The 21,187-nt window shown below is 43.9% G+C and overlaps 1 protein-coding gene across 1 annotated transcript; it reads left to right on the forward strand.

Annotated features, from left to right (window-relative positions):
* The first annotated feature begins 236 nt into the window (after positions 1–236).
* Positions 237–21,137, forward strand: cad (carbamoyl-phosphate synthetase 2, aspartate transcarbamylase, and dihydroorotase). The gene is made up of 44 exons (XM_069683882.1): positions 237–379; positions 1,240–1,379; positions 1,560–1,689; positions 1,947–2,089; positions 2,289–2,430; positions 3,013–3,184; positions 4,064–4,249; positions 4,351–4,460; positions 5,301–5,443; positions 5,531–5,662; positions 5,956–6,189; positions 6,282–6,503; positions 6,915–7,103; positions 7,190–7,314; positions 7,597–7,730; positions 8,476–8,588; positions 8,736–8,900; positions 8,983–9,068; positions 9,328–9,574; positions 9,740–9,838; positions 9,975–10,199; positions 10,282–10,464; positions 10,551–10,769; positions 11,068–11,235; positions 11,329–11,511; positions 11,648–11,752; positions 11,836–12,081; positions 12,170–12,251; positions 12,724–12,890; positions 13,090–13,254; positions 13,404–13,535; positions 13,706–13,907; positions 14,203–14,393; positions 14,489–14,629; positions 14,784–14,873; positions 14,957–15,095; positions 16,208–16,401; positions 16,501–16,575; positions 16,660–16,872; positions 17,399–17,524; positions 17,764–17,919; positions 18,030–18,131; positions 18,645–18,739; positions 20,182–21,137. The coding sequence occupies exons 1-44, from the start codon at positions 289–291 to the stop codon at positions 20,279–20,281; spliced, it is 6,702 nt and encodes a 2,233-aa protein (XP_069539983.1). The 5' UTR covers positions 237–288; the 3' UTR covers positions 20,282–21,137.
* The last annotated feature ends 50 nt before the right edge of the window (positions 21,138–21,187 follow it).

Consider the following 21,187-nt stretch of genomic DNA (forward strand, 5'->3'; position numbering starts at 1 on the left):
GCGTGTGGAACACTTTCTGCGCACCGTCCCGTCCGATTAACCGGAAAATAATCTAACTAAGCTCTAATTTCTGTTTTATTTTACCTTTATTAACTCCTCTATCGTTAAGACGCCGACAGACACCTGCCCGGCGGTGAAATCTGTTCTTTAACGGTTGTTTTTGCTTATCTGCATCTCCTGCCTCCTCGCGCGGCGTGTGTTTCACGTGGAGACCGGGGTTTCATCACTTCGCTGAAACATCCATCATTTTTCCGGTTACAGTGGTTAGCGTTAGCTGTCTGAGGAAACATGACGAAGATGGCAACGCTGACTCTAGAGGACGGGACGACGTTCAAAGGCCTCCTTTTTGGTGCTAATGCGTCAGTTTCAGGAGAAGTTGGTAAGTCTTTTGAAGTATGTTAACTAGTATTTATCACTGCTACATGAGCTAGCCCATAAGTAGCTAATATTAGGTTACATATTGGTATCATTAATTTTGTTGTTTAGGACAGTCGGTCACAATGTTCTAGGACGGTCATAGATCAGAGTTGTAACTGTTACAGCGCCAAATCCCCTCCATTACTTAGGTTACTTCCCCCTCTCCTATCTGGAAGGTCTTGCCAAACCCCATTCAGAATTCTGTCAATTTAATTCAATGTTAGCTAACTTCTTATCTGGCATGAATGTCTGTGTACATTTCTCGTCCTCCTGGAAATGCCACTTTCAGATAAGACGCCAAATAGCATTTAATGACAGCATCTTTACAACTCTGGGGATGTTATAGCAAGCGGATGTGTAGGTGTGCATGACCTACTTTCTGAAAGTTAAACTGTGGTGTTATAAATGTAGTTGAACATGGGAAATGCATGCCGAAGTATACGTCTGGAAATGCTGATTTTATACAAGGCGAAACAGAGCTACATGTGGCATGTACTTGGATTTATGAGCAAGGCAGCCTAAAAGTGATGGGATTTTCAACGTAGTTTGGCGGGACGAACTACACACAGCAGAATGGAATGCATCTCTGCTTGTTTGGTACAGTTACTCACATACACATGCCATAATCCAGGGACAGGGTTATTACAGAATGATCAGCAAAATGGCACTAGTAGTAAGCTTTAAAATTATATCTGTGTGGATAATTGTGACAGTTATATCTTGATCTATGTTTTTCAATCATAAAAACTATTGTTTAAGTATGGCAGGCATGGATGTGATACACGTGACTGAACCATGCACTAATGAATATTTTGTGTTCAGTGTTTCAGACAGGCATGGTGGGCTACCCCGAGGCTCTGACTGACCCATCCTACCGCTGCCAGCTGCTGACGCTCACTTACCCTCTGGTGGGCAACTATGGTGTACCGAAGGACGAGGAGGGAGAGTTTGGACTGAGCAAGGTGGGCAGTTATTTGCAGCTTAATGAGTGCATTTTACAGCTGCCATAGAGGGTGTTTTAGGATGAACAATAACGAAAAACAGTGTCTAATAATTTCTATTATATTTCTTTAACTGATAATTGAGAACTTTTCATGCTGTCATAGTGATGTGCTTTCTGGTGTTTTTGTTGTCTTACTCAGTGGTTTGAGTCATCAAAGATCCACGCTGCAGCTCTGATAATCGGAGAGCTGTCTGAGAGTCCCAGTCACTGGAGTTCAGTCAAGTCGCTGGATCAGTGGCTTAAAGAACAAGGAATCCCTGGATTACAAGGTCGGTTCATCTTAATATTAATACACAAATATTTTGGAAAGGAAAGAAATAAATGCAGGATGAAATGCATTAAGGGTTCAAGCTAGGCAGACTTTAATTTGAACTAGACATAATGTAGAATATTGCTTAAAACTTGACACCTACTATATATTGAGATAATTCACAAAACAATCAGACATAAATCCAAGTTATTCAATTTAGAAAAACAGGTTCTCACCTCTTAAAAGTATAAAGTCGGTTATCTCCGTGCACTCCAGGCATCGACACCCGCCGTCTGACCAAAAAGATCAGAGAAAAGGGCACCATGTTGGGGAAGCTGGTTGTGGACGGGACACCTGAGGACAGTGTCCCCTTTGACAACCCAGACAAGAGGAACCTGGTCCAGGAGGTCTCCATGAAGGTAACCCACCTGGATGCTTAATAATCTTTATTTTATTACTAATATATGCTTAGTTCGTTGCTTAACTTTACACTTAATAACTGATCTAGGAAGTAGACGACAGAGGTTTGAATCTAAGACTATTTTCTATTTAAGTCCTTGTTCTTACAAAGGTAGACGTCAGCTCATTTTCTGATGTTTATTTGTTGATTGTCTCCAGGAGCCAAGAGTTTTTAACCCCAGCGGTAGTTTGCGGATCACAGTGGTGGACTGCGGCATCAAATACAACCAGATCCGCTGCTTTGCTCAGAGAGGAGCCCGTGTCACTGTTGTACCCTGGGACCATCCACTGGACAGCAACGGTCTGTCGCACACTTCTATATTTCTTCTTTTTTATTAAATTTTTAAGTAATGGCAGAGTTGTTTTTTTAAAGGTTGGACTAGCAGCAGCACCAGAAAGGTTCAAAATCCATTCCCACTGCATCACATAACATTTATTAATCTGAGTTGGCAGCCATGAACTGACTGCAGGAGATACTTTTAAATAATAGTAAGAGCATTTATTTTTTGCTGCAAGAGAGAGGCAAAACTTTTTATAGTGATTCACACAGCTTGCACAGATTTAAGGGGTATTAAGTAACTGAAATTATAGCTCATCAGTATGTTGTATTAGGATGTATATTCTTCAATGTATTTTCTAAGGAGTGATGTTAAGTGACAACTTGGTTACCAATTCTTAAAGATAAAGTAGTATTTTCCTGCTTTAGACGCTGCAAAAATAAAAGTAATATGTTATAAATAAAGTTTAGAAAAGTAGTCAATCAGAAAGTCCTTCGCACAGACAGGCCTTTTAAAAATATTAAACCATATAGTGTATATGACTGACATTCATTTTTGTTAACTTTGGCGTTATGTGTGTTTTGTTTTTCCTCATCTTTCTTCAGATTTTGATGGTTTGTTCATCAGTAACGGCCCCGGGGATCCTCAGTTCTGTCAGAGCACCATCAACAACGTGAGGAAGGTGGTCTGTGTGGAGCGGCCCAAGCCTGTGTTTGGTATTTGCCTCGGACATCAGCTGCTCTCCTTGGTCATCGGATCCAAGACCTACAAGATGAAGTTAGTACCTCAAACCGAACGCTTGCACACACTTAAACACATTGTCTGTTTTGTGTCTTGATTTTTCAAACCCTAATGATTATTAATTGCTCAAAGGATATAATTTACCTTAATGGTTTCCTTCTTATCTCCTTCATCACTCTTTGATTTAAAATAAATCACAGAAAAAGTTATTTGAAGCAGCTAGTGGATGAATTGAATGGTCTATCAATTGAATTCTCTCACACGTCTTCCCGAGCTAATGGAAGTTTTTCGGACAGAGACAGAAATGTGCCCTTGATGACCTGCACCCAGGGAACCTCTTCAAATCCCTTCTACACTCTCTAGAAACACAGACCTTCGTAATCACACACTTTCTTTGGCAGCGTTGTGATGTGAACTGCAGGTTTCTGCTGTTCTCAGCAGTCTGGCCTCTCCTGTATGAGCGTTGGAGTTTTGGTCTGGCCGCCCTTGTTATTAAAAAGATTAAACAAATGAGGCGATTCGCTCCTCGTTCCACTGATCTCTGCAGCCACATCTGTGGGGTCAGGGTGGCTTTCTTTCCCCTGAGACTGCACTGGTGGGAGCCTTATCAGACTCTGTGTGAAGGTCACTGTGGGCTGCGAATGTTGCCTTTACCCTGCTGGAATGTGGCTGGCACCTCGACAGACAAGTGTAGATCACTAGTTTGACCCTGACGTATAGAATGTGTTCTCTGGACCTGGTAATCCAAAGCCCATTTGATGTAGCTGGATTTTATTGATTATATTAGCACCGCATCTTATGCATTTCATCATCCCGTAAAATGAAAAGGAATGGGGGCCTTAAAATCTTTAAGTTAACAAAGTTTACATTAAAAAATTGATCCACTCTCTCACTCACTTTTTCCCCTCGTCTCAGGTACGGTAACCGCGGCCACAACCAGCCGTGCATCCACAACGGAACAGATCGCTGCTTCATCACCAGTCAGAACCACGGGTTCGCCGTCGACCCCGACACTCTGCCGCAAGACTGGGACGTCCTCTTCACCAACGCCAACGATCACACCAACGAGGGCATCGTGCACAACACAAAACCCCTGTTCAGGTAAAGAGCTCAGTGACACTCTGCAGCGTCATAAAATACACACCAGAATCACCAGAATCTTGTGAATATAAGATAAAGTTAAATCTTTGGCTTTTTTCCAGTGTTCAGTTCCACCCCGAGCACATGGCCGGGCCCACAGACCTCGTCGGCCTGTTTGACGTCTTCCTCGACACAGTGAAAGACCACAAGGAGGGCAAAGCTTCCAAACCTGGTAACAACAGTTTCAGTCTTTTTACCACATTATCTATTATTGTCATATTAAACACATCATTTCTCAGGATGAAGTTTTAAACCTGGGGGGTTGACTTACATCAGATTTTTTAGGCCAACTTCTTTCGATATTGTGTGTAGCGCTCTTTTGCTACTGGTCAAAAAACCCACTAACACCCGGCGTTTATGCTGAATGGGGGAGGCTACGATCAGCATTCAGACCCGGGTAATTATCATCTCGGCTCCAATCGGCGTTGATGGGAACCCAAAACCCGGGTCGTCACACTAATCTCAGACACTTTTCGGAGCGATGCGATTTCCTCGTCGCTAACTTCTGCGACTCCTCGTCATCTCAGCTACAAATCCTGCCCGTCTCTATCGAAGCAGCGCTCGAACATCGTTCCAAATTTGTTGCCCCGAGTTTGATAAACAGACTGAATGAGTAATAGATACAATAAAGACCTAACCACCGTAACATCTACACTGTTTACTAACCGTGTCTCCGGCATGTGTGTGACGTCAGACAGTGACGCAGCAGAAAAGAGACCAAAAGGAGGATACTTCACTGGCAATGGGAAAAGAGACAATCAGCATTTATAAGCAGGTCTGAAAAACCTGCGTCACCTTGCTAATTTCTGTGGTAAAGGGGTGTTGCAAAACAAGCTTTATGTGTATCTGGCTTGAGTAAAACCTTAATATGTTGTTTAAGTTGTTGTAACACACTTGTGGTGAAGGTGGTGGTTATATTGTTTTCTACTTAACCAGTTAAAAATAACTCTGTTACAGGAATTCTTTGGACAGGAGTAAGTAAATAAAAAGCTTTTGCGTGTGATTTTTCCAGTGAAGCAGCGTCTGATGGAACATCTCACCTACCCGGGTTCTCCAAAGCCTGAAGAGATGGTTCGACCAAGGAAGGTCCTCATCCTGGGCTCTGGAGGTCTGTCCATCGGCCAGGCTGGAGAGTTCGACTACTCCGGCTCACAGGTCTGTCAGGAATACCTTCTGAAGAGAAGATATTCTGATGTTGTTGATGTAAAACTGCTATGAAAATGTTTTTGTTTTGTTTTTCAGGCTATCAAAGCTCTAAAGGAAGAGAATATCCAGACTGTGCTCATAAACCCCAACATCGCCACAGTCCAGACCTCCAAGGGCCTGGCTGACAAAGTCTACTTCCTGCCCATCACGCCGGAGTATGTCACTCAGGTACAGATGCACTCTGTAATTGACTTGATGTGGTAAAAATGATATAAGAAAAGTATGTGGAAGTTCTTGCGAGAAGTACCTTGAAAGTTACCTGAACGTCGTAGTCGGTACTGCCAAAAGTTTTGTAGTACTCTTCTTTAGATTTCATCTGACTAATACACCTTGCATTGTTTCAAACACACACAGTTTTAGAGCTTTCTGTTGGCAGTTTGTGCACACATTCAGGTTCTCACAGTAAATGTTTCCATGTGTTGATAAATGCTGCATGTCCTCCCACTGTTCTTCTCTTTTAGGTGATAAAGAACGAGCGTCCGGACGGCGTCCTGCTGACCTTCGGGGGTCAGACGGCTCTGAACTGCGGCGTGGAGCTGACCAAGCTGGGCGTCCTGGAGAAGTATAAAGTGAAGGTTCTGGGCACACCTGTGGCCTCCATCGAGATGACCGAGGACAGGAAGATCTTTGTGGAGAAAATGGAGGAGATCAATGAGCATGTTGCTCCCAGTGAAGCAGCTCTGTCTGTGGATCAGGTCAGGAGACATGTTCATGCATTAATCCTTTAAAACTTGCCTTCTATTTCTTCTTTTCTGTTCCCTTCCTTATGCATGTTTTTTCTTTCTAGGCTGTGGCAGCTGCAGAACGTCTCGGATACCCAGTTCTGGTGCGTTCAGCGTTCGCTCTCGGTGGTCTGGGCTCAGGCTTTGCCAATAACGGAGAGGAGATGACTACGCTGGTGACATCAGCGTTCGCCCACACCTCCCAGGTCCTGGTGGACAAATCGCTGAAAGGCTGGAAAGAGATCGAGTACGAGGTGGTCCGTGATGCCTACGACAACTGCATCACTGTGAGTAAAGAAGAGATTTTTACAGTTTGGTCTGTGCCATGTTTGTAAAATATAACTCTGTACAGCAGTGTTAATTTCGTTAACAAAAATGATGACGCTAAATGTTCGTCAGCGACCTTTTTCCATGACGAAGGCGAGATGTTGTCGAGCTAAAAATAGATCATTGATAATAAAAACTCAACAATGGCTATGATTTGCTTTCGTTGACGAGACGAGACTGAAATGTTAGTGGTGGAAGAAGTGATGATTTTATTAGTTTAAAGAGAGAGAACGTTTTGTTTGAGTTTTAAACTATAAAGAGTAAAAACGACTTAAATGTGACTAAAACTAAAAAGCAGTAGTTTTATGTAGCATAATTATCTTGTGATACCTCACAGTATTCATTTGACTTCATTCGTTCCTCCTTTTCAGGTTTGTAATATGGAGAATATTGACCCTCTGGGCATCCATACTGGAGAGTCCATCGTGGTGGCGCCCAGTCAGACTCTTAACGACCACGAATACAACATGCTGAGGAACACGGCCATCAAAGTGATCAGACACCTCGGCATTGTGGGAGAGTGCAACATCCAGTACGCTCTCAACCCAGAGTCTGAACAGGTACACATTTACAGACGTGTACATGTTATTTAAAAAGCACAAAATGCTGCTTGTTCTGTCTTTTATATACGTCACATGTTTTGCAGTACTACATCATCGAGGTGAATGCCCGCCTGTCGAGGAGTTCGGCCTTGGCCAGCAAGGCGACAGGTTATCCTCTCGCTTATGTAGCAGCTAAACTCGGACTCGGGATCCCGCTGCCACTGCTCAAGTACGTCTCTCATTTTAAGCATAATATATGATGAGTAAAATCAATAAAGCTAAATGTACTTGATGTTGAAAACTTAAAACATGACCTTTCCTGTGTTATGTGTTATTTCTATGTGTTAATATTAAGAAAAATGTCAGACTTTTATGTCTTTTGTCACATTAAATCAATTCACATTGTTTATGATCCAGTTTTCCCATTTTGCTTTTGTTTATCGTTTCTCTTGAAATTTCCTTTAACTGCTTGTATGATTCAGTAACGACATATCTGTAATATTTTCTGTAGGAACTCTGTTACCAACTCGACAACAGCCAACTTTGAGCCCAGCTTGGATTACTGTGTGGTGAAGGTTCCTCGCTGGGATCTCAGCAAGTTCCTCAGAGTCTCCACCAAGATCGGCAGCTCCATGAAGAGTGTTGGTAAGACAACGAGACCAAACTTAGTTTAGCTATATTTTTCCAATGGCTTTTTTCTGCCTTTAAAGGAGCAGTCCGCCCCTGGAAAAAAAACACTGTCAGTCAAAGCTGGTGTTCTCTGTAATCGATAGAAGCATTAATATTTTTAATTGGCGCTATTGCTGTGGAGAAAGTTGTACAAACAGCTTGTGGTTTCACCCGTTCTACATTCCTACAACACCCAGCATGCATTGCCCCCCTCACTCTGAAAGGAACGGCCCAGCAAGAGTTGCTGGAGTGAAATACTACCGTTTCTCTGCAGCCAACGGCTCAGAGCGAGACAGAATCAGAAATAGGGCGAGAGTATACCGGTGGATCGTCTAAAAATCTTCAGGTCAGCAGTCTACATTTCAAACCTGACGATTTTGAATGAGACATGACATCGGAGGCGGGCGTAGATTGAGGAAGTGTAGTGTAGCGAGCTCCCTGGCCTTTACGTAGCCTGGTGGACGTTTTCGAGGGCCCGTTGGAGAAGCAGATGGCGTCCTCCAAAGGCACAGAATTAAAAAAATGTTCTACCATAATGGCATTAGCTCCCCATAATAGCATGATAGAACTGAGGTTGAAAATTGGCGAACTGGCCCTTTAAAGAGTCTTAAATGTCAGTGCAGGAACAAGGAACCAGTATTCTATGGAATCTTAACATCTGTCTGTCATTTATACGACTGTATTGGGAATAAATGGATGCTTACCAGTGTTTTCCTGACAGGTGAGGTGATGGCTATTGGGCGTGGCTTTGAGGAGGCCTTCCAGAAGGCTCTGAGGATGGTGGATGAGAACTGTGTTGGCTTTGATCACACCATCAAGCCCCTCTCTGAAAAGGTAAAAGAAAAATCCTGTCATACTGTAATGTTTTTTTTGTTTTGTTTTTAATGTTTATAAGGGATTTTCTTTTGTTTTTGATCGTGTATTTTAAAGTGATCATGCTTTTCTATGCTGACGACTGCTCTTTCCTCCTATGCCCACCAGGAGTTGCAGACTCCTACAGATAAGCGGATCTTTGTTTTGGCGGCTGCATTCAGAGGCGGCTACACGGTGGACCAGCTGTATGAGCTCACAAAGATCGACCGCTGGTTCCTGCACAAGATGAAGAACATCGCCGACCACGAGCGGCTACTGGAGACGTACAACCAGGTAAGACTGACGAAGAGGAAACTTAAGGTCGAAAATTTGGGGGTTTCTTGATGTTTTATGTTCATGTTGTTCCTTCTACCAGGATGAGAGTGCCATGCCTCCAGAAGTGATGAGAAAGGCCAAGCAGCTCGGCTTCTCAGACAAGCAGATAGCGCTCGCTGTTCAGAGGTGAGAGAGAAAGACAATATGAACCCGAGGACGGCCCTGGTTATTTTTAGGCTAGTTTTTGAAGGGATCTGGTGCCTCCATGCAGGTGTTGGGAAGCTGTGCAGATGATCTTGTCTTGTGCCTCTGTGTGATAAGAAGACTACAGAATAATATTCACGTTTTTCTGATCATATCAAATAGATCATCTATAAATTAGTATGCTCTTCCTGTACGTGATTCTCTGTCCCTCAATTAACACATTGTTTTCTTCCCCCTGTAGCACAGAGCTTGTAGTGCGGAAGCTGCGTCACGATTGGTCCATCCTGCCTGTAGTGAAGCAGATCGACACGGTGGCGGCTGAATGGCCCGCCTTCACAAACTACCTGTACCTGACGTACCACGGCACGGACAACGACCTGCACTTCAACGACCAGCACGTCATTGTGATCGGCTCGGGCGTGTACCGCATCGGCAGCAGCGTGGAGTTTGATTGGTGCGCAGTCGGGTGCATCACGGAGCTCAGGAAGGTGAGTCCAGCATGATCTCAGGATCCTGCAGCTTGTTGGTCTCCGAAACTAAAGATCTGAGCTTGATTGGTTTGCACGCTTATGTTGATGCATACACCTTAAAGGTCCTGACAGCCAGTTTACCAACTGTTGAACAATCATTTTATTCACTCACATTTATTGCAGATGGGTTACAAGACCATTATGGTGAACTACAACCCAGAGACGGTCAGTACAGACTACGACATGTGTGACCGCCTCTACTTTGACGAGATCTCCTTTGAGGTAAGATTTCTTTCCATTAATTAAAAGCTAATAACTTGCTGTTTCTGATAATAGACGTTTTTAGGACCCGATTCCTGCTGGCGTTACAGCTGAACATTTAAGATGAAACATAACAAGTTACCTCTTAATGCCTCAGGTGGTGATGGATATCTATGAGAGGGAAAATCCAGAGGGCGTGATCCTCTCTATGGGCGGTCAGCTGCCAAACAACATCGCCATGTCGCTGCACCGCCAGCAGTGCCGCATCCTGGGAACTTCTCCCGAGTTCATCGACTCCGCCGAGAACAGGTTCAAGTTCTCCCGAATGCTCGACACCATCGGGATCAGTCAGCCGCAGTGGAAGGAGCTCTCTGACACTGAGGTGCGACAGCGGGGGTTATACCAGAATATGTTTGAAAATATCTAAATATTTCTGACTCCTTAAATCTTTCTTTCCTCTCCAGTCTGCTGTGAAGTTTTGTGAGACGGTGGGTTATCCCTGCCTGGTTCGTCCTTCCTACGTTCTCAGCGGAGCAGCCATGAACGTCGCCCACAGTGACAGTGACCTGGAGAAATACCTGAGCAGCGCTGTGGCTGTGTCCAAAGAACACCCTGTTGTCATCTCCAAATTCATACAAGAGGCCAAGGTTAGAAAAAGACTCCAGCTCTGAGTTTATCTGCAGGTTTATGAAGAGACTTTATTATATCTGTTACATTTTCTTTCATTTCACAGGAGATCGACGTGGACGCTGTTGCCCTCGACGGCGTGGTGCTGGCCATCGCGGTGTCTGAACACGTGGAGAACGCTGGCGTTCACTCTGGTGATGCCACGCTTGTGACACCGCCACAGGATCTCAATCAGAAGACGATGGAGAGGATCAAGATGATCGTCCACGCCATCGGCCAGGAGCTGCAGGTCACCGGACCGTTCAACCTGCAGCTGATTGCTAAGGTACGAACAACCTTTAGGTTCTGTCATGTTATTACAGATCAGACACATTTGGAGTTCCCGCCATTACATTAAACATTATTCCAGTGTTTGTCAGTGTTTCCATGGAGTTTTTAATATAAACCTATGTATAGAAACAGCCCTCATGACACGACCAACAACTTTTATGTATTTAAAAGAAAATTTGAGAATTTAAATGCATATCTGTTCATATTTTTATGGAGTACGTGTTTTTCCTTTTTTCATTGATGCTGTTTTTAACTTTTAACGCAGAGGTCTAATTCTGTTGTTTTTTCTCCAGGATGACCAACTGAAGGTGATCGAGTGCAACGTCCGAGTCTCCCGCTCCTTCCCCTTCGTGTCAAAGACACTGGGCGTGGACCTTGTCGCCCTCGCAACTCAGGCCATCGTAGGAGAAGAGGTGGAGCCTGTGGGCCTCATGAGAGGGAAAGGGATTGTAGGAGTGAAGGTAAAAAGCTGCAGCCTCAAACGAGACGTTTTCATCCTCTCACCTCCCTCTGTGTTGTGTATTGTTTCTAATCATACACCACGCGTCCTTCAGGTTCCTCAGTTTTCCTTCTCTCGGCTGGCCGGGGCTGACGTGGTGCTCGGGGTGGAGATGACCAGCACGGGCGAGGTGGCCTGTTTCGGCGAGAACAGATACGAGGCGTACCTCAAAGCGATGCTCTCCACAGGCTTCAAGATCCCCAAAAAGAACATCCTGCTCTCCATCGGCAGCTATAAGGTACATGCAGGACGTGATTCACATAATTAAACACTTTTGAAAGGGGTGGGTAATGTTTCATTAATGATTATATGCAGTCTTGCGTTTCGATGAAGATGATCTCACTGAATCCCTTTTTTGTGTTCTGTTGTTACAGAACAAGAGTGAGCTGCTGCCCACCGTGCAGGCTCTGGAGTCTCTTGGTTATGACCTGTATGCCAGTCTGGGTACTGCAGACTTCTACACAGAACATGGAGTCAAGGTAACAACACAAAGATGTGCCATGTGTTGATTTATTTGATCGTTAGTCGGAGTAAGATTTAACTTTGACTCGTCCTGTCTCAGGTGATGGCAGTGGACTGGCCGTTTGAGGAGGACGACAGCGAGTGTCCCACTAAGGAGAAGCAGCGCAGCATCATGAACTACTTGGAGGAGAACCACTTTGATCTGGTCATCAACCTCTCCATGAGGAACAGCGGAGGTCGCAGGCTCTCCTCCTTCGTCACCAAAGGCTACCGGACGAGACGAATGGCCATCGACTACTCTGTCCCGCTCATCATCGACATCAAGTGCACCAAGCTCTTCGTGCAGGTCGGACAGAGTTTTTTGTCTTGTTTGCTCCTTTTTTAAATTCAACAGCTTGTAGTTTACAATCTAACATGAATAAATGTGTTTTCAGGCTCTTCGTCAGATTGGGAGGAAACCACCGGTGAAAACTCACATCGACAGCATGACGTCACAGACGCTGGTGCGTCTGCCTGGTGAGTAACGGATTGATGTGTTGCTCTAATCTGACTAATTGGTGCAAAATGGAGAACACACTACTGGTATTGTCTTTTAACATGCCAGGCCCACACACCCAGTAAATACCCAGTATTAGCCTGTTTTAGAGCAGGAAAATTCACCAGTATGGCAGCCTATATAATGAATGTTTGTTTGGAATGAAAAAAGACCCTTTCTACTTAGATTTAGCACCAATATTAAAATGCAAAGGTCCCCAGAGGGCAGTTTTTGTAAACAAATATAATAAAAATCTGCTACATGTGCCGCTAACAGTGCTGATAGTATTATAAACGATGGCTTCAGAGCACCCTCTGCTGGACAAACTGTGAAAAGACACCATTTCTGTATCAGCCCAAGCTAACCTATTTTATGCATCATGTGTTCTTTAAACAATCTTTAATATTGGTGCGTATCAGAGAACATTTAAATCTATCTTTTCTGATTGTTTAGGTCTGATCGATGTGCATGTTCACCTGCGGGAGCCCGGAGCCACACATAAGGAGGACTTCTCCTCCGGTACAGCAGCTGCTCTGGCAGGAGGAGTCACCATGGTGTGTGCCATGCCCAACACGTCCCCCGCCATCACTGACCCCAGTACTCTGGCTCTGGTGCAGAAGGTACGCCAATGCTTTCCTTCTTGTTCTTATTCTCCCATGTTTTCATCATGTTTGTTTCTGCTTATAAAATCCTGACTGACTTGTCCGCTGCAGTGTTGATGCTGTGGTTAGAGCTGGTAAATAAACTGTAAACTAAGGTCATAAAATATAACTTAGTTTAAATATATGAAATAAATCATGTGTTACTTTGTGTTGTTAGCTGGCTAAAGCAGGCTGCAGGTGTGACTACGCCCTGTATGTGGGCGCAGCTTCAGACAACGCCGCCATCCTGCCGTTAATCGCCGGCCAGGCTGCCGGTCTGAAGATGTACCTGAACGACACGTACTCCACCCTGAAGATGGACAACGTCTCTCTCTGGATGGAGGTGGGCTGAGTCACAGTGTAAACTCCTTATTTCTTTATCAAACCTGTTATTTCACTCTTTCTTTTCAATTCATCCTGAACAATGGAAATAAGTTGAAGTCCTTAATCTTTCATATGCACAAAAAACTAACTGTCCTGTTCTGTGTCAAGCACTTTGAGAAGTGGCCCAAGCAGATGCCCATCGTCGCTCACGCTGAGAAGCAGACAGTGGCTGCAATCCTCATGGTGGCTCAGCTCTACCAGCGGCCGGTCCACATCTGCCACGTGGCCAAGAAGGAGGAGGTAAACATACATTTAAAATTTGTATTTATACTTCGAGGGTTTTGTTTATACCTGGCACCTAACCTTAACCACTTGCTGTAACTCATAATTTGTGGTGCTTTCAGATGTGCACTTTGGGTTTTTGAATGAAGTATTGTCTTTCCTAAATCTTTCCTTTCTTTCTTTTTTAGATCCTGATCATCCGAGCAGCGAAGCAGAAGGGCATCCATGTCACGTGTGAGGTGGCGCCTCATCACCTCTTCCTCTGTGAAGATAACGTGTCAGACATCGGCGATGGAAGAGCGCAGGTCCGACCCATGCTGGGAACACGGGAGGACATGGAGGCTCTCTGGGAAAACCTGGACATCATCGACTGCTTTGCCACAGATCACGGTGAGTTATCATCAAACCAGTCTGAGGATTTATCTGGAAGTTAAAGCAAGAGATTGGATTAGATTTAAAAACTGCTCTGCTGGGGCGCTGATTTAGCTCGGTTTGTAGAGCAGGCGCCCCATGTGCAGAGGCTACAGTCCTCGATGCACTGATCGCAGGTTCGACTCCCGGTCTGCCGATCATTTGGCGCATATCATCCTCCGCTCTCTCCTCCCTACATTTCCTGTCTCTCTTCAGCTTACTATCAAATAAAGGCAAAAAGTAATCTTTAAAAACGGCTCTGCTCTGTCGTTAGCTCCTCACTCTGTCGAGGAGAAGAACGGAGAGCGTCCTCCTCCTGGCTACCCCGGCCTGGAAACGATGCTGCCGCTGCTGCTGACCGCCGTCAGTGACGGACGTCTCACTCTGGATGACATCATCAGGCGTCTTTATGACAACCCACGCAGGATCTTCAACCTGCCTGCCCAGGAAAACACCTATGTGGAGGTACAAACGAACACAATGGCAAATGATTTTTTGTTGTGAGTAAAAAATTGCTCACACTTGTATTTTGACTACTTAACCACTTCTGTGTCTTTCAGGTGGACTTGGAGCAGGAGTGGGTGATTCCTCAGGCCATGCAGTTCACTAAGTCCAAGTGGACTCCTTTCCAGGGTCTCAAGGTGAAGGGGAAAGTCCGCCGTGTGGTTCTGCGAGGAGAGGTGGCTTACATCGATGGCCAGGTCAGCAATCACACACGCAATCATAATGCACATTCATTTGTTGTCTCAGTAAAAGTTGAGGGACACAAAACAACTTGTGACATTGTTATTCTTTTCTTTAGATTGTGTTTGATTTGGTTGAATAAACTCTTGTTTTCCTCTTTCTCTCTCTCAGGTGTTGGTCCCTCCAGGTTACGGTGAAGATGTGAAGACCTGGCCCTCTGCTTCCATCCATCCTCCTGAACTGGTTAAAGAAAGTCCAAGGGTATTTACAATAATACAAAAGTAGTTACATCTACACTTTAATTGTTGTAAGACTGTGTTTATACTGTTTTTCCTGTGGTTTAGACTCCAGAGCACCCACGTCCCACTCCTCCCCGTGAAGGCCCCGTCAGGACCCGAGCACCCAGCCCCCGCCGATCAGGAGAGAGCCGCTACCTGCTGCCACCTCGCATCCACCGCTCCTCTGATCCTGGACTACCACCAGGTACTACAACTCCCATAATGCTCTAAATATAAGCAAATTTCTTACATTTATACCAAGCGTCAACCTCCGGTGTTGAAAAATCAAGCCAATGCGGAAGTGCAAAAAAGTGCAGTTCCTCGAGTGGCCACTTGAGGCTCCAGAAACTAAGAAATAACATTACAGCAGATGGGAAATGCCAATTTCCCATCTGCTGTTTATAGCCTGGTACAGAAAACAGTTTTGTTATAAATAGCTAATTTTATTATTTTAAGCCTTTATATTAATTATATTAAGCCTTAAGTTTTAGGAGCTGGCTCACTTGATTGACAGGTGGATCCTGCTGGCTGTTGGCTAGACGTCAACACAGACACAGACACTGAGCTTAACTTCACCTGTTTGTGTTGTTGGAGCCTTTTGAGGATTTTTAATTCAAAGTTTGGACAAATAATCTCTCTGTGGGATTTATGGAACTTTATGGCCATGCAAGAAGTCTGAGCTCCAGCTTTTCGGTGAGTTAAATGCGAGTGTTGTATTGATATATTTTAAGCACTAAGTAGCAGGTAAACTGTGCTCGCCACAGCTGGCTTGTTAGCCTGTTCAGTGTTTATCAAACAGAGTCAGGAGTTGTTGGCTTTTCCCCGGAGAGATTACAGCGGACCGTAGTGATGAGAAGATCGGTTATTTCAGGTTTCCTGTTACGTGTCCCCCACCGCTATCTCACCAGGCGAGCGAGTCTGCTACCTCTTGAATCTGATAAGTAAACACCTGCATCCAGTCGCCACCACAAACAGAATCTCCTCCTGGGAAAATTAAACTAGCTCATTCACAAGCTAATGGATCAGACGCAGACTGGCGTTTGGTAACCCCTCGCTCCTCTCCAGCTCCACCCTCTCATACAAATAAGGTCACTTCTGGCTCCAGAAAACCAACATGGCGGCGGCCATAGTTCTGCTTCATTTACGCAGTTGAGAAACCAATGGCTGACGTCATGGTGGCTACAGTCTATGATTTATACATGTACACCTTTTTCTGTTCAATGAAACATCTGTGCAAACATAAAACTATTAAATAAATTATCTCCCTTCTATGAAATGTAAAACATCTCCTCTCTTGCGTCACTGTGCTCCCTGCAGAGATGGTTCTGCCCCCTCCAACTGGTGCAGGTGACGGTTACAGCCACCCTCCTCCTCTGTCCAGGCTGCTCTCCCCTCAGTCAGTACCAGGACAGATCCCTGCTGGACAGCTGACCCACTTACAGACTTCTCCTCTGCTGCACCCGCTGGTGGGCCAGCACATCCTGTCCGTCAGGCAGTTCAGCAAAGAGCAGGTACACCTAACACTAACATAGATAAAGCAGGCAACATAAAACAATCTGATTATAGTTATTAAGGAATAGAAACTATTATTTGGTTTGTGTTTGTTTCAGATGTCTCACCTGTTTAACGTCGCCCACACTCTGCGTATGATGGTTCAGAAGGAGCGAAGCCTGGACATCCTGAAGGTCGGCCTCCTTCTCCTGTGAGATGTTCTGCACTTGTCCGTCTGAAGTCCAGCTCATAAACGCGTCCCTTCTTCCTTCCTTCAGGGTAAAGTGATGGCGTCCATGTTCTACGAGGTCAGCACTCGCACCAGCAGCTCCTTCGCGGCGGCCATGCAGCGTCTGGGCGGCTCAGTCGTCCACTTCAGTGAATCCACCTCGTCGACGCAGAAAGGAGAATCTCTGTCCGACTCTGTCATGACCATGAGCTGCTACGCCGACGTCCTGGTGCTGCGACACCCGACACCTGGAGCTGTAGAGGTGAGTTTGATTTATGCTGAGCCTCTTTTGTAGAGTCGATGACTGTAACCAATAATATGACATTTAGAAGTGCTGGAGATACCAATCATGGGACGACACAAGGCGCTCGTGTTACTTCTATACCACAGAAGTCAGAAACAGGTGTCTACTCTTCCATTGCTCCAAGTTCCTGTGCTGGCATGGAGAGATTTGAAGATCCTGTTACTCTATAAAAGTCTATTAATGCACTTTCATCTTGTTATATCATGGATATGCTGCCAATATGACACTGGTAAAGCTCCCATATCCCAAGACTGTGTGCTACTAACAGATTGAAGGACTCAAGAAAAGCGTCCCTCTGGATCTGAGACAGCAACAACAGAAAAGATCATTTCAGGACATAGAGTTGAATTTAAAGCCACTCTGGTGCCCCCTAGTGGTACTGTCAAATGACACATGATGACTTGTCATAAAATGTAACATAATATAAAAACAATTTTCTTTTTTACTGCTCTGTTATTTATTCTTGACTCGCTGTGGCTTTCAGAGTGCATCTCGTCACTGCCGTAAGCCGGTGATCAACGCTGGGGACGGTGTCGGGGAGCATCCGACCCAGGCTCTGCTGGACGTCTTCACCATCAGGGAGGAGCTGGGCACGGTCAACGGCATGACGGTGAGGGAGAGGAAGAGCATTGTTGTGTGGAAGTCCTGTGAAAGCCAAGTTTATGTTTCTATTAGTTTCTGTATATAGTAAAGGCAAGTGCACATGTAAATGTTCTTTTTCCACTTTAAGATATCTATACATTTAATCCTGACTCTCCTCCTTCATCGCTCTTCGTCTTCTGCTTCTTCCTCACTCTTTATCACACGTAATGTGTTTATACTATCTTTTGTTCTCCCTCCCTAAAAAAGATAACTATGGTCGGGGATCTGAAACACGGTCGCACGGTTCATTCCCTCGCCAAACTGCTGACCCAGTACCGCATCACGCTGCGCTACGTGGCTCCCAAGAACCTCCACATGCCTGCAGAGATAATCCGCTACGTGGCCTCCAGGGGCATCAAACAGGTGGGGACCAAACCATGTTAAAGAGTATTACAGACAACGATAATAGGTACTTGACAAAGAACACGACAGTACACTCTGAATAAGATGTGTGTATTTGTGCGTGTTTGCAGGAGGAGTTTGACAGCATCGAGGAGGCTCTGCCAGAGACCGACGTCCTCTACATGACGAGGATCCAGAAGGAGAGGTTTGCCTCTGAGGAGGAGTACAAAGCTGTAAGTAAACTCATGTTTCGTTTCATCTTCTGCTTTTACTTTGTTTTCAGATTAAAGTAGAAAAATAGTTAAGATGCCTCTTTAAAGATTTAATATTTCAACATTTATTCAAGAGGTAACAATAAATCCACTTGGTCGAATGGTAAATTACATGCACAGTCTCTTTATTACTGATCCTATTTCATAGGGTTATTTTTGCAGCAGAAGTTATTTTGCTTTGTCCACCGTTTGTGCCTCCTAAACCACAAAACTGTTTCTAAAATGACCATGACCTAACCTTGGACACTGGCCTAAAACTACCAGGCAGGCAGCATCATGTTTACTCCACTGTCCACATATCAATAGAGCGGTCAACTGTAAGCAGTGTGGACAGTTTGGAGCATGCAGGACGAGTAGAATCACCACAAGTACTACGTAGATTAAAACACAAGTTAAAACTATTATAGTAAATTCAGAGTATTCATTTTCACTCTTTTACATAGTGAGCTTTGTGTGTCTGTTTGTCTCTGTCAGTGTTTCGGCCAGTTCATCCTCACCCCTCACATCATGACTGTGGCCAAAAAGAAGATGGTGGTGATGCATCCGCTGCCCAGAGTCAATGAAATCAGGTAAGGTCCTTTCAGCACCATAAAATGTTCTCACAGAATTAAAACCCTCCTTTCTGTCACCATCGCAGAAGTGGCCAAAATCTCATTTAATTTGCCAGCGCGATACAACCGTTTGAGATCGATGAATGTTGTTTTTTTTTGTCGTTTCCTGAGGACTTGAATGCAACGATTTGTGTTGCTTTAAGAAATGGTTCAGGGCAGGATGTGCGACACAGGTCGAACCGTTGACGCAGTTATTTGTTATGGGCCATCAAAAAACCCGAGGTTCACTCTTGAGTGTCGAAACTGAAGTTGACAAAAGTCATTAGAAGAAGTCACCCAAAGGCCTTTTTGTAGCCGTTTCTTAGCTTTCCGTTGATGCACACAATCTTCCTCTGCAGTTTTCCTGGAAGTGAAGTTAAAACTTCCATCATTCTAAGAACTTGTTGGCTTAAAGGTTGAGCTCTGAAGTGGAAACAGTTGATAAAACAATTGTTGTGATTGTTGTGTCAACTATGGTTCAAGTTGATTTTTTTTTTTTAGAGCTGCAGGGCTTCGTGTGTAAAAGGTGAGATTGGTAGAAAAAGTTTAGTGCTATTTTCTCAAGTTTCTAGTGTTGAATTCCAGCTGATACAAAAGAACTTTGTAGTCTAATGTAGGGCTGCAAATAAAGATCATTGTCCTTACCACTGCCGATTACTTTCCTGAAAAAGATTTTTTGCTCCATAAAATGAGCAAAAATTGGGGAAAAAATTGTCATTTTAATGGAATGAATAACATAAATAATTTATCCTTATCAGAATATTTGAAGATAAATGTTTAGTCGTTTAATCAACTACCGTAATATAAATCACCCCAGAATATAAGATGCAGTCTGTTTTTGAGGGTACCCCAGAGGGGAAAAGGTTTTATTTCAATTCATTTTTATTTGAAACATTCAAAACACACACAAATTACAGCCTACCATCTGTTTTCACCATGTCGAGTTTGTAATCCTGCTAGCTACTGTTCTTGGTAGCTAGCAGGAAGCTTTAGCTGGATTATAGCACCATCCTCTGGGTAATGTGTTATTTTTTTTTATGGAGACTGTTTTAACATCTGGCCAGGGACTACAGATGTAAACTAGCCTTTTGGCTAACTCTGGCATATTTACACAAATTATTTTTGCATTGTCCCTGTAAAATACAAATAAAATAAAATGAATACACCGAATTTAACATTTAACACTTTGGAGCTGTTCTCATATGATAGAAAGCCTTTTTTGGAGCTTAGAAATATTGTTTAGTGTTGGAAAAGGACATTTTGATCTTGTTGGATTTTATCTGGAGAGCAACCTTTTTACAGCAACACCTTTTCTTTGTGGTCCTTTTGAAATCAACTTTTAAAATGATTTCCCGTGATCTTGATAGTTCCTTGCACGAGCTAAAACTAATATTTTACTGTCTCTTATGTCTTTCTCTCAGTGCGGAGGTGGACACAGACCCACGGGCAGCATACTTCCGTCAGGCAGAGAATGGCATGTACATCCGAATGGCCCTGCTGGCCACCGTACTGGGCAGATAGATCCATGTGCTGCTATTTTGTAGCACAAATATATACACACCTTTTAGAGTAATAAGTGTTAGATTTCAGGAAGCCCCGGTGTCTGTGGGATTCCTATTTCCTGTCCTTTTTAAAGGGTTGTGTAGAGTTTAATAAGGCTTTAACTGAGTCAGAGTTATATCATGATGCTGCTGTTCTTCATGTTGACAGACCACTCCTTGATTTTTCATCCGTATCCCACTACAGATATATGAAGTGTCTTAAAACCCAATATACATTTCCCATAAAACTGTTCTTAACTAGGAATAATTAAGATGCTGTGTTTGGACCATTGAGATTTTTTTGTTTTGTTACTTTCTGTGATGGTAAAGAGACCATTTGTGCATATGTGTGCATCCTTGGGGAGAGGATTGAGGTGGGTCATATTAATGAAATAAATCTTATGGGAACTTGGTCAAATGTTTATCAACTGTTATTTTAGCTGCTGCAGGTACTGTTTCCTCATCTACTCAGCTGCAGGTACATTTAAAAGGACCAGTTCAGGTATAAAAAGGGAAGATGGTGAGCAGTTTTGTGTGAGGGATTTCTGTATTCTGACCAATAATTGTTACATCTAGTGTAAGAAAAACCCTGTTGTCTTCTGTAACAATCCTTTACTTAAATGTTCAGCATTAACTCAGTGGATACGCACAACACACATTCTCTGTAAGGTTTAGGGGATATTCCTGTTACTGTCAGTGATTTCTTCTTATTATTGTTCCAGTTTAGAAGCAAACTTTGTTTTTTTTTATCCACACGGTAAATATTCATGTCATTTAAATGTTGGTGAAGAACTGTATTATGTGAAGAAATAAATAATAAAACAATTTTCCCTTTTGCAGTTGACATTGTCATTAATATCCACCGCATGAAGCAACACAAATCAGT

The sequence above is a fragment of the Semicossyphus pulcher genome, unplaced genomic scaffold (genome assembly GCF_022749685.1).
Source record: "Semicossyphus pulcher isolate SPU_LCO1_2020_fin unplaced genomic scaffold, fSemPul1.0.p SCAF_11, whole genome shotgun sequence".
NCBI lineage: Eukaryota > Metazoa > Chordata > Actinopteri > Labriformes > Labridae > Semicossyphus > Semicossyphus pulcher.